Raw genomic sequence first — 17785 nt, forward strand, 5'->3', positions numbered from 1 at the left:
AAGTAAGCTTTGATTACCACAAAACAAATTCAAAATTAAAAGTAGTTAAAAAAAAGCAGCATCCGGGTAACAAAAAATAGCTAGATACGTGTGTGAGTGTGTGTCTGCGTGAGCGTGTGTCTGTGTGCACATACACACACTCACACGCACACACACAGAGGGAGAAAATGTGAAAAAAAGAGAAACAAAGAAAAAGGGGAGACCGAGAGAGAACGCAGCTGAACTCCTTTTTTTGACAGCTGCGAATCAACAGGAAGTGAGACCAAACCACAATGCTGTCAGAAGAAGCTCGCTGTGCCTGTTTCAACACGACTGGAGGAGCTCAACACCTCTGAAACGCAACGCCTTGGTGACCTCACCGAGACTCAGCTCGTTTCTCGCTTCTGCTTTTGTTTGACTACTTCTTCGCCATCCACCCCAAAACAGGGGGAGGGAGGGCACGCGGATGGCCGCAGGAGTGGGCTGTGTGCAGCTCAAAGAGGAAGACACAGTGAAGCAAGTCACACACACACACTAAACAGCAACAATTATTTTTATTCGATTGTATTTTTTTTTGGGGGGGGGGAGTAGAGGCAGTTTAACGCCATTAATATTTTGACCAAGATGCAAACATTCACCGTGGTGATATTTTAAAAGAAGCTACAGAAGGCGGAAAAAAAGGTAAGATTGGATTCCTCCTCTCAACATTCTTCGACTACTATTTGACCCTCGACAACGTACGCAGGAATGTAAGAAAAGTTTCATTTTGCTGGCAATTTCTGCCAGGCGACAAGCCACGACCTGCTGGGCTAGTTTGTGTTTTGTAAGAAACGGGAGAGAAAGACGATAAATTGCCTAGGTTGTGGCTCTCGGGCTGAGAATTCCTTTCAACAATGTGACCCTTAAAGGACAACCGACGTCTCTGGACAAGTTGTGTCCATAATTTGTAAAATGGCTTCAAATGACTCCTCCTGAGCGTATTTTACAAAGATTCCACCGCATATAGCTCTATTTTACATTTTAAGACTCGCACTGAATAGTCCGGAAGTCTTGTTTTTGAGTTGGAGACGAGTCCTCACCCTACGTTACTGAAGGAACACCCCTGACCGAAAAAAGGACACATTGTAGCAGTCCTTCCATCACGTCAATGCATTTTGCTGTACTCGTTTGGTCTGAAAACGTAGTGTTTCACCAAAAAGAGGCAGAAGAGGGCGACAAAGCTCCATGTAAGGAATTAATCAGCATGTGGAAACGGGCTGATTAATTCCTTACACGGAGCTTTGTCGCCATTTTCTGCCTCTTTTTTAGTGCTACATTTCCCCTCAATGTTGCCTCAAAATGGCACAAATAAATTATTTAATCAATTGCAAACATGTATGCTTTCCTCTTCAGAACTATTTGAATCATATTCATAACTGGAGGTGTAACAAGAAAGCATATTCTCCGACTTTGAAACCATTGTTTTGATTCTCCAGCAATGCAAGACGTCATGACGTGACGTCACGAGCTGGGGGCGGGACTTTCTGAAAATGTCCAATTCGCAGCTCAATTTTTTTGCAGATTTCGGACACTTTAAGTCATTTTTATTGGTGTTTTGCATTTGACTAAAAATATCATCCTGCGTTGCGTGTTTTGGGTATTTTAGATGCTATCAAACGTTTTTCTGATGTCAGTTAGGAAACAAAAAAGTGATGTTGGTTGTCCTTTCAAGACAATTCTAACTCTCCATTTTCACACCTGTTCAAGTCACTTCATCAGGCGACACCTGCAGGGGGCACTGCCCCGCACCAGCCCACCTGCCATCAACTCATCCCACTTCTCCGATTGTGCGCTCGGCCTTACAAGGTTCAAAATTGATGGCGAGCGCCGAGTTGAGCGGGCGCACGATGGAGGCTGATGAAAAAGCAAGAAATGAAGATGGCGCAACTAATGAGAAGACTTTAAATGATGAAGATGAAGAAGATGAGGAAGCGAACGCGAGGGAGGGAAGCCCAGATGCTCGTCATTTCTTCGATATTTATACGGAGGATGTACAACAAGTTAGTGTAAACGAACACACTACAAACGTGCGTCGTTGTCACTGGAATACCAGGACCCACAGAATATTGAGTTTTAGGATAATAATAATAATAATAATAATAATAATAATACATTTCATCTATAAGCGCCTTTCAAAAGTCTCAAGGTCACTTTTCAGTCACAGGAAAAAAATTTCTGTGGGTGAGCAGTGGCAGCCACACACGCCAGCGTTCACTCAACCCAGAAGTAACTCAAATAGACAGAAAGCTAGCTAGCTAATAGATAGCCAATGGAGAGCCAGCGAGACAGCTGCCAGCTAGTTATATAACTAACAGATAGCCAGCCAGACTGGCTATCTATTAGCTAGCTAGCTCTCTATCTATCTATACAGTGAGCTAATAGATAGCAAATAGATAGCTAATAATAATAATAATTATAATAATAATACATTTCATTTATAAGCACATTTCAAAACTCTCATGGCCACTTTTCAGTCACAGGATACGTTTTCCGGTGGGTGAGCAGCGGCAGCCACACGCGCCAGTGTTCAGTCAACCCAGAAGTAACTCAAATAGATAGAAAGCTAGCTAACTAATAGATAGCCAGCCAGATAGCTAGCTAGCCAGACAGTTAGCTAATAGATAGCAAATAAATAATAAAATAATAATAATAATAATACATTTCATTTATAAGCATCTTTCTAAGGTCTCAAGGTCACTTTACAGTCACAGGAAGTTTTTTTCTCTGAGTGAGCAGCGGCCAGCGTTCAATACACAGCTAATGGATAGCAAATAGATAGCTAATAGACAGCTAATAGATAGCAAATAGATAAATGAACTCTAGCATATGATAAAAACAAACTGATTAAGAAACAAGTGTTTGTTAGTTCCTTTTTTCCAAATAGAAGGCACAGTGTGTTGATTCAGTACAGCGTAAGAAACCTTAGCCTCTCTTCTTTCATCAGTGAAAAAGAGTTAATTCCTAAGTTATATGTGTCTGGAGTTATCTGAGCTTGAAATGAGGGCAGATGTACAAAATACATGTTGATTTATATAGCGCTTTAACAACAGCTGAAGCTGTATCATAGCGCTAACATGGACAAAAGGGAAATGCTGTCCCCTTGTGGAAGGGAAAACATTGCAAGAGGTCTGACCAGTGCTTTATCGAAGAAAAACCAAAACCCGAACAAATTCGGGAATGGCGCTTCACGTCGTGCTTTTTAATAACCAAATACATGTACATTCCTTTTGTTTCTTCAGGCCGGCCTCGCGTCGCCAGACTTCCCGGAGTCGTTGTACGAGTTGCTGTGTACGCTTCAGGAAGGCCGCCGCCTCAACGACCAGCGCTGCTCCTTCATGCTGGACGGCGGCATGAGGAGGCGATGCCATTCCGAGCCCAACGCCGCCAAGCCTTCACACAGGGGTAAAGACGGGCACAAAGTGGGTGTTAAAGGGGCAGCACACATTTTTTTCCCCTTGTTTGGGTGCCGATAAAGCGCTGGCCAGACCTCTGGCAATATTTTTTTTTCCTTCCATAAGGGGGAGCATTTTAAATGTTCCAGCTTCAGCTGTTGTAAAAGCGCTATATAAACCAATATGTATGTCATGCATAGTATTTTGGACAGGCGCCCTCATTTCAAGCTCATATAACTCCAGACCCATATAATTTAGGAATTAACGTTCTTTCTGATGAAAGAAGAGAGTCTAAGGTTTCTGACGCTGCATTGAATATTTATGTTGTCCTAAAACTCAATATTTTGTAGGTCCTGGAATTCGAGTGACAATGACAAAAACCCTGGCACTGGATTGGACACATTTTTTGCACATTTGGCAGTGAATGAGTTAAACATGTTTTCATGATTCAACCATTAATATATGATTTTTATCAAACTGTGATTACAATTAATGTATCCTATTATCTGACAACTGGATTAACCAAACTTTAGCTTCTCTTCTTTCATAAAAAAAAAATTCTAAATTATATGGGTCTGGAGTTATATAAACTTGAAATGGGGGCAGCTGTACAAAATACAATACATACATATTATTTTATATAGCGCTTAACAACAGCTGAAGCTGGAACAAATCACTAATATGGACAAAAGGCAAATGATGGAAGAAAAAAAAAATAATTGCCAGAGGTCTGACCAGCGCTTTATCGGCACCCTCGCTAGAAAAACCAAAACCCGGACAAATTCGGGAATGGCGCTCAACGTCATATTATCAATCCCCGAGAGGATTTGAAAGTCTGTGATCTGCAATCATTTTATTTTATTTTATTTATTTTATTGTTGCTAGTGATCTTCTCATCCATGACGTCGCTGCAACGCGAGGAATTTTTCGAACTGGTGGCCAGAGCGCAGGCACGTCGCTTGGACGAGCAGCGGGCGCAGCTGCAAAGGTCAACCCGGGGCAAGTGGAAAGGACGAAGCTTCCGAGGGAGTCTCAAGCAACTCTCGTTAGCTAGGAGAGCACCCAAGATGGCCGCCAAGGAGCAACTCTATGATATGATCCTCACCACGCAGGTCAGAAAAACCAAACGGAATTTCTGCTCGGGATGAAAAATGAATGTCTTTAACACCCCCCCTCTAAAAAAAAAAAAAAATGAAAATCATCGGTTTAGCGACACCCAAAGGCTTTACAGAGTACTCACTCGTTTTTCCGCAGTAGCAAGGGATCACTGTACATTCATTTCTTCTTAATGTAGTACCACATTTGTGCCACAACATGGGGTGGCAGCACTGAGCTCTACTGGAAGACTTTCTCCTGAATTATCAATAATAAGAAGAAGCAAATAATGTAACCAACTACTATAAGCTACAGATAGTTATACACGACAGAGCCAATAAAATATATACAGTGATACCTTGTCTTACGAACTTAATTGGTTCCCAGACAGAGTGTGTAAGGCGAAAAGTGTGTATCCCAAAAATTAATTTCCCATAGGAAACCATTAAAATGAGAATAATCTGTTCCCAGGTCCCCATAAAACATAATTTTCTAATTTTCTAAGACTTAAAACTACAAATAATATACCTTATTTTATGTATAATAAATGTGGTATGGTATTATAATTGTTTGTGGAGCCTGATTGATGGGATATTTTAACCTTGCAGTCTACACTCTGCCTTTGAACTGTCAAAGTTGAAACTCCCTCGCTGTCATCTGCATGTCTCTTTAATGTTTAAACCACCCCTCTTACTGCTGCGTGCTTGACCAATCGCGTGGCTTTAACCGAAGACTGGGGGCGGGGAATAGAGGACAAAAACAGTCGGCTGCCATTTTGTTTTGAGACGAACGGGCTCATTCGCGAACGACACATCACTCATTGAGGAAGCTCCGTGTACGAAAAAAGTTCGTATGCCAAAGTAAAGTTTGTATGCCAAGGTAAACTTTTCATAAATGTAACGTTCGTAAACCGAAAAGTTCGTAAGCCAATACTTCAGAGTATTATTAGACTTGTATTTTCTCTTAGTATGTATGTTAGTTTAAATTAGTTTGATTAATAAGAATTACTATGATGCCTCTTCTAATTTTTGTTGACCTATTTATGAAGTTTCACATTGTATGTTAGCATACTATATGTATGTTAGCACGCCGCTATTTGTCAATGTCATACAGTATTTTGATCTAACGCACACACAATAATCAATCAATGTACCTTATTTTTTGTGTTTATATTTATTTATGTTATTTATTAATTATTAACTATGTATTTATTATTTACTATTTCTGTATGTATGTATGTATGCATTTATTTATTTATTAATTGGATTGGATGTACCTTTATTCGTCTCTGTTTGATTAATAATAATGTTCTCGCAGTGGAGAAATGTACTTTTCACAGCAGCAAAGTTATGGAAGGAAGAGGAAAGAAAAGAAAGAAGTAGAAAAACCAAATACATTAAAATAAATAAATAAATAAATAAATAAATAAATAAATAAATAAATAAAAACAAATAATAGATGTGTCCGTGTGTTTATTTATTTATACATTTATTTATTGATTGATTATTATTTTATTTATTATTTACCTATTTACTTATTTACTATTTATTTATTTACTATTTACTTATTTATAATTTATTTATTTACTATTTATTTATGTATTTGTTTCTGTATTTATTTATATATATTTTTTTGCTGCTATTGTGGTGGGGCAGGCTCAAGGCAGATTGGAGGAACAGCGTAGCCGGGCTCCGGGCCCCATGGATGACGATGACTTCTTCTCGTTGCTGCTGAGGGTCCAGGGCGGACGCATGGAGGAGCAGAGGACTCAACTGCCTTGCATGCTACAAACATGACCGTCAGGATGACGACAACAGCAATAAAATAGTTTGAAATGTGAACAAAATGTGTTTTAGGTTTAGAATTTTGCTTACTTAACCAAGTTGCTCACCTTTTTTTGAATGTCTGCTTGGGAGGGCTGGGGAGGCATTTATGTTCTCTGTTTAACATTTCATTAAAGGAAAACACATCTCTGAAAATGTTGTCTGTGCTATTTTTTTTGTTGGGAACTGGTTTTGGTATCATCATGTGCAGCTGCGACGAGGCACATGGTAAGTCAACTTTGACCTTCTTTTGTCATGTTTGCGTCCAGTCATTTGGCAGGCAGGAGGAAGTTCTCGCTCCATCTGTTGTTGACTGATGACAGAGATATTGGGCTCAAGGCGGGATGCTGTGTCACTTCCTTAAAGGACAACCGACGCCCTCGGATAAGTTGTGTCCATAATTTGTAAAATCACTTGAAATGACTTCTACTGAGCGTATTTTACAAAGATTCTACCGCATATAGCTATATTTTACGTTTTAAGACCCGCGCTGAATATTCCGGAAGTCTTGTTTTTGAGTTGGTGACGAGTCCGTACGTGACGTCACTGAAGGAACGCCCCTGACCAAGAAAGCGACACACAATGCATTTTGGGTACTTTGTTTGGTTTGAAAACTACGTGTTGATCCGTGTTGATGGCAAAATTAGAAGGACAACACATAACGCGATGATGAATCGGTCTGTGTTGCACCAAGACTACTATTTGATACTAGTTGACACAAATTCGGTTGTCCTTGGACACATGTATGGTGTTGTTGAGTGACGCATATAAACCTCATTCGCCATTTCAGGGAAATTCAAATCAATATTTCATGTTGTGATCCAAAAAGGGGAAGTAATTTAGAGGGCGATAAAAAAAAGTGTCAGGCAAGCACAAAAAAAGGAGGAAGCTTCTTGACTGGAAAAGCATCGTCAACTCTTCAATAGTTTTTAACTTTCTCGCCAACTTGACAAAAGACACCAAAAGAACATTTTTTTCCATTTAGTTTACAAGCTGGTAGGAAAATAATGAAGAAAAATGAAGGGGACGCTTGAGAGGTAGTCATCGCGATACAAAAAAAAAAAAAAAACAACAACACTAACTTTTTACACTAAAATTTTAGATACTACCTTATTCATAATATTCACTATCCAACATGCGTAATTCTAATATTTTGACATGCATTTAAAAAATATATTTTATGTCAAAATGAGGCTGAAGGAATAACTGCCTCTGTTTTGGTTTGGGATTTTGATTAATAAAAGTAATTAAGACAAAACATTCTACACCATTATCTTCCCTTATAATAGTAACTGCCCTTACAATAATAACAATAACATTAATACTAATATTGTTATTATTGTATCCATGCTTGTCTGTGACTGTAAAGTGTCCTTGAGAGCGTTGAAAGGTGCTTGATAATAATAATAGCAATAGCAATAATAATAATAATAATAATAATAATAATAATAATAATAATAAATGTCATTTATAAGTGCCTTTCAAAACTCTCAAGCTCACTTTACAGTCACAGGAAAAGTTTGAAATAAAATGCATTATTATTATAATACTACTACTACTACTACTACTACTACTACTACTAATAATAATAATAATAATAATAATAATAATAATAATAATAATAATAATAATAATAATAATAATAATTTCTAAGCACCTTTGAAAACTTTCAGTCAGATTACAAGATTGATATGCATTTGGAAAACCATTTGCACTATTGAAATATTATTCACTCTGAGTGTTATTTTAGATCTCAACTGATCACATATTTTAAAATATGTGATAAAAAAGAGACTTCCGTTTCTGCATTCTTTTCAGTACATTTCAAAACAAACAATTTTAAAGACGCTTCTGCTTCCACTTTCTCTCATTTTAAAAATTTTAAATTGTAAGATGCTTACATTTCGTTTATATTTTATAATGTTTTTTACACAAACGCAACAAAAATGACCAATGCTTGTTCAATTTTAATATCGCTGTCAGAAACTGTGGGAAACGAAACAGCAAGTCGCCAGGAGGCGGAAGTGAGCAGTTTCGCTGGTTTGAACTAAGATTTTAAAATTAGTAGAAGAAGACACTATCACTTCCGCATTTCGACATTGTTCCAAAAAAAAAAAAAAACAACAGAAAAAGTAACTGAAATGAACGGGACGTCAAGCCAGTGCGATTTCAAGCAAAGAGCTCCAATTGCAAGATAAGACAACTCGAATGAGGACCAACTTTTGGAAGTAAGTTGATTTCATTAACTATACGTGCATTATATTTCACGATTTGTAATACGCACTTCCACTTTTGTTGTCTCGCAATGGCAGCATTTGGACATCATTTGTTGGATGGCGTAGAAGCGATGAAGAATCGATTTGATGTGAAGTGTAATTCGCAAAAAATATACGTATATACACGATGTAAGTTTTATCCGGTAAAATACTTGTTTTAACTGTGTTAGAAAAGTATATTAAAATAATTGTCGTAGTGGGCAAAACAATAGGTTATTTATATCATACTAAAATTTTAATTCAGCAAGTAAATGAGATGTTTTTTTCCAACAATGCAATTTGCATTTCACGCGTAAGAGCTGCGTTTTTAAACTTATCTGAATTTGTATGATCGGATTGTTATTTAACTTTTCCTTATAAAAAAAAAAAAAAAACTTTTCTTACATTGACTGTCCAAATTGCACATTGTGACAGTGGCTGACAAAAATGGGAAATATTGCGTTGTCAATTTTATTCAAGGCAATTCACTCATTCAGTGCCCGCAATTTAATAATAATAATAATAATAATAATAATAATAATATAAACAGCTTCTTCCCCGGTTGCCATTAACTCTCGCTCCTTAACCCAAATTGTTCATGAAAGGTGCCACTTACATTAAGGAATTTGATTCAATTAGCCTGAAGAATACTACTACTACTACTAATAATAATAATAATAATAAAACTAACTAACTAGGAAATAAATATATAAATGCGTGTGGAATTGAATGTCTGGATGTAAAAAAAGAATAATAACAAAAGAAACTGCACAGAATGTGGCTGCCGCTGCTCACCCACAGGAAAAAATTATCCTGTGACTGTAAAGTGACCTCGAGAGTTTTGAAAGGCGCTTAAAAATGAAATGTATTATTATTATTATAGAATGCAACTAAGATGTCAGTTATTTGTTTATCTCTTTATTGGTCTCGCAGTGGAGAAATGTACATTTCACAGCAGTTATACCTCCAAACCTATAGAGGGCAGTATTTAAATGCATAATAATAATACAGTAAAGTCTCGTTATATCGATATTCAAGGGAGTCCGAAAAAATGTCGATATAACCGGGACTATCGATATATCCGACGCTGTTTGCATGTAATTTTCTCCGTGCGTGCATCGAGATAGTATCGATATAACCGGGACTATCGATATATCCGATATCGATATAACGAGACTTTACTATAATAATAATAATAATAATAATAATAATAATAATACATTTCATTTATAAGTGCCTTTCAAAATAATACTAATAATAAAACTAATACTAATACTACTAAAAATACTACTACTAACAATAACAATAAAATAATAATAATAACAATAATAATCAGAATACATTTCATTTATAAGCACCTCAAAATTATCAAGGGGTCTCAAGGACACTTATTTTTTTATGCAGGTAATTGCAATGTATTTTATAACAAAATATATCGATTTTTTTATTCATTTCTGTCTTTTGCTCACCTGGTTAACTGAAATACCGCATTGAATGATGAAAGTGTTTTTGAACTCTTGGAAGCAGATCGCTGTGTTGATGTGGCGCACTGAAACACACAAAAACAAAGTAAAATTCTTCATCCAGCAATTAAGCGTCATGAATTGACAATATTGTTTTTTTTTTCTTTCTTCCAGATGTTCTACCTGTTGCTGCTGATATGCTGCTTGCCACATGGAGGCCGCACAACATCCCCAATTAGTTGCTACAATGACCAGGGAAATGCCACTGACTGGTAATAACAAATGACTCAATAAAACTATGCAAATCAGCCGGTAAAGAATAAAATACTAATAATAATACATCTGTTTTGTTTTCCCTGACGATGAAGGTTTTACATGTACAAGCTGCCAAAACAGCACGGCACACAATCAGGTTTCAAGTATTTGCTGCTGGACAAGGGGAGCCCCACCTGGACGCCCGGCCAGGGGAGCATCAACGACACAACGGGAGCGCTGGGGAGGACGCTCGGACAACTTTACTCGCAGACTGAAGTAAGTGTGTGCTCTCTCTGGCGCTCTCACGTGCCGCAAAAATAATTTGTGAGAAACGCGGCTAAAGGCAGGATAGCTCAAGTCTTAATTCAAAGTGCACTTTAGCTAGCTAGCTAGCTAACTTTCTATCTATTTGAGTTATTCCGGGTTGAGTGAACGCTGGCTCATCTATCTATCTATCTATCTATCTATCTATCTATCTATCTATCTATCTATCTATCTATCTATCTATCTATCTATCTATCTATCTATCTATCTATCTATCTATCTATCTATCTATCTATCTATCCATCTATCTATCAGTCAGTATCTAATAGCTAACTAGCTGGCTAGCTAGCTATCTGACTAGCTAGCTGGCTTCCTGGCTAGCTAACAATTTGCTATATATTAGCTATCTAACTAGCTATCTATTAGCTAGCTGGCTAACTTTCTATCGATTTGAGATATTCCGAGTTGAGTGAATGCTGACTCATGTTGCTATCTATTAGCTATCTATATCTATTTGCTATCTATCTAGCTAGCTATTTATTAGCTAACTTTCTATCAGAGTATTCCGAGTTGAGTGAACGCTGGCTCATGTTGCTATCTATTAGCTATCTATCTATCTATTCGCTATCTATTAGCTATCTATCTAGCTAGCTATTAGTTAACTCTCCATCTATTTGAGTTATTCCGGCTTGAGTGAACGCTGGCGCGTGTGGCTGCCGCTGCTCACCCACAGAAAAAACTGATCCTGTGACTGTAAAATGACCTAGAGAGATTTGAAAGGCGCTCAGAAATCAAATGTATTATTATTATTATTTTTTTTTTAATTATTATTACAGTAAAGTCTCGTTATATCGATATCGGATATATCGATAGTCCCGGTTATATCGATACTATTTCTATGCACGCACGGAGAAAATTACATGCAAACAGGGTCGGATATATCGATAGTCCCGGTTATATCGATATTTTTTCGGACTCCCTTGAATATCGATATAACGAGACTTTACTGTATTATTAAAATGTACAGCCTCCCCTTATTTTTGTGTACTTCCTGTTCTTTTTGCCAGAAAGCTGAAGTAGCGTATGTCCTTTACAACGATCAAGATCAGTCAGGGCAGAACCACAAAGGACATACAAAAGGTGAGCTCCACTTGAGCAGGATGGATATTAAACAGGAGAAACATTTAAGAACATGCACAAGAAGTTGCCGTCGGCAACAACTCGGCTCCAGACATGTTGCGACGAACTCGCCACTCACCCAGCCCCGCCCCTGAAAGGCATGTTTTCAATAACAATAATAATAATAATAATACATTTCATTTATAAGCGCCTTTCAAAACTCTCAAGGTCACTTTACAGCCATGGGATAGTTTTACTGTGGGTGAGCAGCGGCAGCCACACGTGCCAGCGTTCACTCAACCCGGAATAACTCAAATAGATAGAAAGCTAGCTAGATAGCTAATAGCTAGCCAGCTCACTAATAGATAGCTAGATGGCTAATGTGTTCCATGACTCAAATAGCTAGCCAGCTAGACAGCTAACATCTAGCCAGATAGCTAACCGATAGCCAGCTAACAGCTAGCCAGATAGATAGCTAATAGCTAGCCAGCTAAACAGCTAATAGCTAGACAGCCAACAGCTATTATAGCTATTGAGTTATCTCTTAATTTATTCATCTATTCATACATTCATATATTTATAGTTATTTATTTATCTATTCATTTATTCACCTGTTCATTTATTTACATATTTATTTATTTGTGTATTTATTGCTATTTATTGATTTATCTAGAAATGTTTTCATCTATTCATATCTTTATTTATTTAGTTATTTATTAATCTATCTATTAATGTAGTCAGTTATTTATGTGTATTTATTGTTATATATTTATAGCTATTGAGTTATCTCCTAAGTTATTCATCTATTCATACGTTCATATATTTATTATTTATTTATAAATTTATTCACCTGTTCATTTATTTATTTCTTTATCTATTTATTCACCGATTCATTTAGTTATTTGTATTTATTTTTATTTATTTATAGCTATTGTGTTAGCTGTTAATTTATTCATCTATTAATGTATTCACCTGCTCATTTATTTATTTATGTAGTTATTTATTTATTCTTATTTTATTTATTCATTCATTCATTCTTTATTTTATTTATTTATTCATTCACATGCTGAATTACGGACACTTAAAGTGAATAGTTTTTTTTTTTGCACTTGGTTTCATTTAAAGGACAACCGACATCACTTTTTTGTTTCTTAACTGACATCAGAAAAACGTTTGATAGCATCTAAAATACCCAAAACACGCAGGATGATATTTTTAGTCAAATGCAAAACACCAATAAAAATGACTTAAAGTGTCCAAAATCTCCAAAAAATTGAGCTGCGAATTGGACATTTTCATAAAGTCCCGCCCCCAGTTCGTGACGTCACGCCAAGACGTCTTGCATTGCTGGAGAATCAAAACAATGGCTTCAGATTCGGAGAATATGCTTTCTGGTTACACATCCAGTTATGAATATGATTCAAATAGTTCTGAAGAGGAAAGCATACATGTTTGCAATCAATGAAATAATTTATTCTGTGTCATTATGAGGCAACATTGAGGGGAGATGTCTCAACAAAAAAGAGGCACAAAATGGCGACCTTCTGTGGCCACCTCCATTTCCACAGGCTGATAAATTCCTTACATGGAGCTTGGACGCCCTCTTCTGGCTCTTTCTGGTGCAACACGAGGTTTTGAGACCAAACGAGCATTGACGTGATGGAAGGACTGCTACAATGTGTCCTTTTTTTTTCGGTCAGGGGCTTTCCTTCAGTGACGTCACGTACGGACTCGTCACCAACTCAAAAACAAGGCTTCCGGAATATTCAGCGCGAGTCTTAAAACGTAAAATATAGCTATCTTTGTAAAAATACGCTCAGTAGAAGTCATTTGAAGCCGTTTTACAAATTATGAACACAACTTGTCCGGAGATGTCGGTTGTCCTTTAAGGGGCAATTTTGTAAATTATAATTTTTCATGCAAATTTTAATGCTAATTATGCTAATTCTCAAGTTTTCTCCCGGAAGAAGGCATGACATGGCATGAGAGAAAATTCCAAATACATATATGATTGATGGAATTCCACTGATTTAATACGACTGACCAAGGAATATGTTTCTGACCTTTTTGTTGCATTTTCTTTTCATGCGCGGAGGTGTGGTGTTGCTGGACAAGTCTCAAGGTTTCTGGCTGATCCACAGCACGCCTGTCTTCCCTCCAACACGAAAAGCGGGCCATTACCAATATCCCGGCAGCGGCTCCACTTACGGACAGAATTTCCTATGCGTCACCTTTCCGCTGGAGCACTTCCACACCATCGGTAAATGTCACATAAAGAAAAGGGAAAAATGTATGCAGCAAAAGTGATTATTTTTTTTTTAACTCATTCAATGCCATGCTTGAATTTATTTGGGAATTGAAAAGCATGACGTGGAGCGCCACTCTCGAATTTGTTCAGGATTTTTTTTTTTCTTGTGGGGGGTGCCGATAAAGTGCCGGCCAGACCTCTTGCAATGTTTTCCCCTTCCACCAAGGGGCGGCATTTGTCTTTTGTCTTTGTCAGAGCTTTGTTCCAGCTTCAGGTGTTGTTAAAGCACGAAAAAAATCTATATGTATGTATTGATTTTTGTACATTAGCCCCCATTTCAATCTCAGATAACTCCATACTCATACAACTGAGGAATTTACTTTTTTTCTGATGAAAGAAGAAAGCATAAGATTTTTAACGCTTTATTGAATGTGTCCTGAAGGAGTCCTAAAACTCAATATTCTGTGAATTTGGGTGAAAATCAGGGGACAGTGTGAGTGAGGGTATTATTGCCAAGAAAGCACGGCAACTTCACTCGGATATCATCAAGAGGCAACTACATCAACGACCATCACAAAGGTCAATCTATTAGCAAGCTAGCAATCTAGCTGGCTGGCTATTAGCTATCTATTGGCTATCTGTTAGCTCGCCGGCTTTTCGCTATCTATTAGCTAGCTGGCGATCTATCTGGCTGACTATTAGCTATCTATTTCTTTCATAACTTTGCTGCTGTGAAATGTAAATTTCTCCACTAATAAAGGCCAATACAATCCAATCCATCTAATAGCTAGCTAGCTAGCTCTCTATCTGTTGAGTGAACGCTGGCGCGTGTGGCTGCCGCTGCTCACCCACAATAAAATGTATCCTGTGACTGTAAAGTGACCTTGAGAGTTTTGAAAGCCGCTGATAAATGAAATGTATTACTATTATTATTATTTAAATGACAAAAACCCTGGCACTAGAGTGGACAATTTTTTTTTGCACATCGTCAAGCAGTGAATGAGTTAAAAAAGCGATCTCATACGAACCTTCGACAGGCGAGCAGCTGCAGATCAATCAGCCCAACGTGTACGACTGTGACGTGCCACCGTCCTTCACCATAGCGGCGCCGGCTCTGGCTGCCGTGTGCAAAAACGGCATGCATGTTCCAGTCACGAATCGCAGTGTCACGCTGACGTCCAAAGGCGGGAGCGCTTTTGTCAGCTTTGCCAAAGGAGCCGCCTTCAATGACGGTAACGCATTTTCAAACTATTATTTTTGGAAATGATGTCAATTATAAGGAGATATATAAAATATTTTCATGGCTCAAAACAAACAGGAGGGTAGCTATTTTGATTAGAAGTGGATATTTTATGGTTCAGTGTCTTTGAGTCATTCAAAAGGGAAGACTGCCCTCAAACATTTGCCAGATTGCTACCAAATTCGCAGTACAGATGCTCCCCCTACTTACGAACATTCGACTTATGAACAACGGTACATACAAACATTTTTGTTGTAACATGTAGTATGCTCTCCAGTTGTACATGTACATATCTTTATAGAGCATATATTTTATGAAATGTTTATTTTTCAGTACAACCCAATACAGGTTACTTTATACAAGCCTTAAACATACTTATATAAGCCTTTAAACATATATTCCATACAAACTATATCACTGAAGCAACTTACGAACGAATTCCCTTTACAAACGACCATTCAGAACGTATCTCGTTCGTAAGTTGGGGAGCGTCTGTACTCTGAAAAAGGGCCGCAATACAAAATCTAACTTACAGCATCTCTGTCGGAACAATTTTCAACATACCTGAATAAATGTTCGTATGTACTGTTGTTCGTAACTCAAATGTTTGTAAGTAGGGGAGTGTCTGTAGTGCTTCTTTCAATACAAACCAATACAGGTTACTTATACAAGCCTTAAACATACTTATATAAACCTAAAACATACTTATATAAGCCTTAAACATACATTCCATACAAACTATAGCACTGAAGCAACTTACGAACAAATTCACTTTACGAACGACCATTCAGAACACATCTCGTTCATAAGTTTGGGAGCGTCTGTACTCTGAAAAAGGCGCGCAATACAAATTCTAACTTAGAGCATCACTGTCCGAAAATTTTTCAACATACCCACAAAAATATTAGTATGTACCGTTGTTTATAACTTGAATGTTTGTAAGTAGGGGAGTGTCTGTAGTGCTCTTTCAGTACAAACCAATACAGGTTACTTTTAGAAGCCTTAAACATACTGATATAAATCTTTAATATACTTATATAAGCCTTAATCATACATCCCATACAAAATATAGCACTGAAGCAACTTACGAACAAATTCACTTTACAAACGACCATTCAGAACGTATCTTGTTCGTAAGTTGGGGAGCGTCTGTCTAAACACAAGACCAGTGGTGCCCAAGTTTGATGAGTTTGGGGATGTTTCACTTACCCATCTCCTCGTTTTCTCCCGCCGTAGACCTGTACCAGTCGTTTGTGTCCCCCAGTCTGCAGTCGGACCTCCTCGTCCAGTTCTGGATCCACTCGAGCGGAATCCTGCCTTCCAATTGCAGCCTGGGCTGGAAGGTGCTGGACGTCACCCGGCTTTCCCCCGGCGGCGTGTTGACCTATAACAACAGTAAAGACCACTCCAAGTGGGCCGTCAGCCCCCAGCCGGGACCGCCGGCAGGAAGAGGCGGCGGCTGGATTTGCGTGGGGGACATTAACCGCAATCAGGCGGAGGAGAAGCGAGGGGGCGGTGCGCTTTGTCAGCAAAATGTCGCCGTGTGGAAAGCGTATCGGAGCGCCGCGCTCGAGAGTCAGCCATGCCGGGCTGGGAGCAAACGGCCGCTGCGTTGAGGTTCTTTTCCATTGGACAAATTGGACATCATTGGGATTAACTCATTCACTGCCAGACGATGTGCAAAAATGTGTCCACGCCAGTGCCAGGGTTTTTGTCATTTTCACTCAAATTGCTAGACACACAGAATATTGTGTTGTAGGATGACATCAACATTCAATTCGGTGTAAGAAATCTTAGACTCTCTACTTTTATCATAAAAAAGTCCATTCAGAAAACGTGCTCATTTTCATTGTAATGCACTCAGCTAATTACACACTGAATATATATATATATGTATGTGTATATATATACATATGTATATATATATATATATGTATATGTATGTATATATATATGTATATGTACACACATATATATATATGTACACACATATATATATGTATATGTACACACACATATATATATATATATATATATATATATATACAGTAAAGTCTCGTTATATCGATATCGGATATATCGATAGTCCCGGTTATATCGATACTATTTCTATGCACACACGGAGAAAATTACATGCAAACAGGGTCGGATATATCGATAGTCCCGTGGGGGACATTAACCGCAATCAGGCGGAGGAGAAGCGAGGGGGCGGTGCGCTTTGTCAGCAAAATGTCGCCGTGTGGAAAGCATATCGATATTTTTTCGGGCTCCCTTGAATATCGATATAACGAGACTTTACTGTATATATATATATATATATATATATATATATATATATATATATATATATATATATATATATATATATATATATATATATAAATACAGTAATGTCTCGTTATATCGATATCGGATATATCGATAGTACTGCTTATTACGATACTATTTCTATGAACGCAAGGAGAAAATTTACATGCCGCAGGATCGGATATATCGATAGTCCGGTTATATCGATATTTTTTCCGACTCCCGAGAATATCGATATAACGAGACTTTACTATATATATACAGTAAAGTCTCGTTATATCGATATCGGATATATCGATAGTCCCG

The 17785-nt window shown here is 37.6% G+C and overlaps 2 protein-coding genes and 1 long non-coding RNA gene across 3 annotated transcripts; 2 read left to right on the plus strand and 1 right to left on the minus strand.

The window, feature by feature from the left end:
- The first annotated feature begins 1727 nt into the window (after positions 1-1727).
- Positions 1728-6500, plus strand: LOC148896997 (uncharacterized). The gene is made up of 4 exons (XM_088998710.1): positions 1728-2018; positions 3258-3420; positions 4296-4522; positions 6161-6500. The coding sequence occupies exons 1-4, from the start codon at positions 1836-1838 to the stop codon at positions 6299-6301; spliced, it is 714 nt and encodes a 237-aa protein (XP_088854836.1). The 5' UTR covers positions 1728-1835; the 3' UTR covers positions 6302-6500.
- On the minus strand, positions 4529-13888 carry LOC148896998 (uncharacterized). The gene is made up of 3 exons (XR_016115291.1): positions 13748-13888; positions 10053-10132; positions 4529-4763 (listed from the first exon to the last, which is right to left on the minus strand). It is a non-coding gene; the product is annotated as an uncharacterized LOC148896998 (long non-coding RNA).
- Positions 8391-17007, plus strand: dnase2 (deoxyribonuclease 2, lysosomal). Its single transcript, XM_088998709.1, has 7 exons — positions 8391-8556; positions 10221-10318; positions 10415-10577; positions 11633-11705; positions 13780-13944; positions 14970-15164; positions 16409-17007. The coding sequence occupies exons 2-7, from the start codon at positions 10221-10223 to the stop codon at positions 16786-16788; spliced, it is 1074 nt and encodes a 357-aa protein (XP_088854835.1). The 5' UTR covers positions 8391-8556; the 3' UTR covers positions 16789-17007.
- The last annotated feature ends 778 nt before the right edge of the window (positions 17008-17785 follow it).

This window comes from Hippocampus bargibanti, linkage group LG06 (assembly GCF_051943395.1).
Source record: "Hippocampus bargibanti isolate YZ-2025 linkage group LG06, ASM5194339v1, whole genome shotgun sequence".
In the NCBI taxonomy this organism is placed as follows: Eukaryota; Metazoa; Chordata; class Actinopteri; order Syngnathiformes; family Syngnathidae; genus Hippocampus; species Hippocampus bargibanti.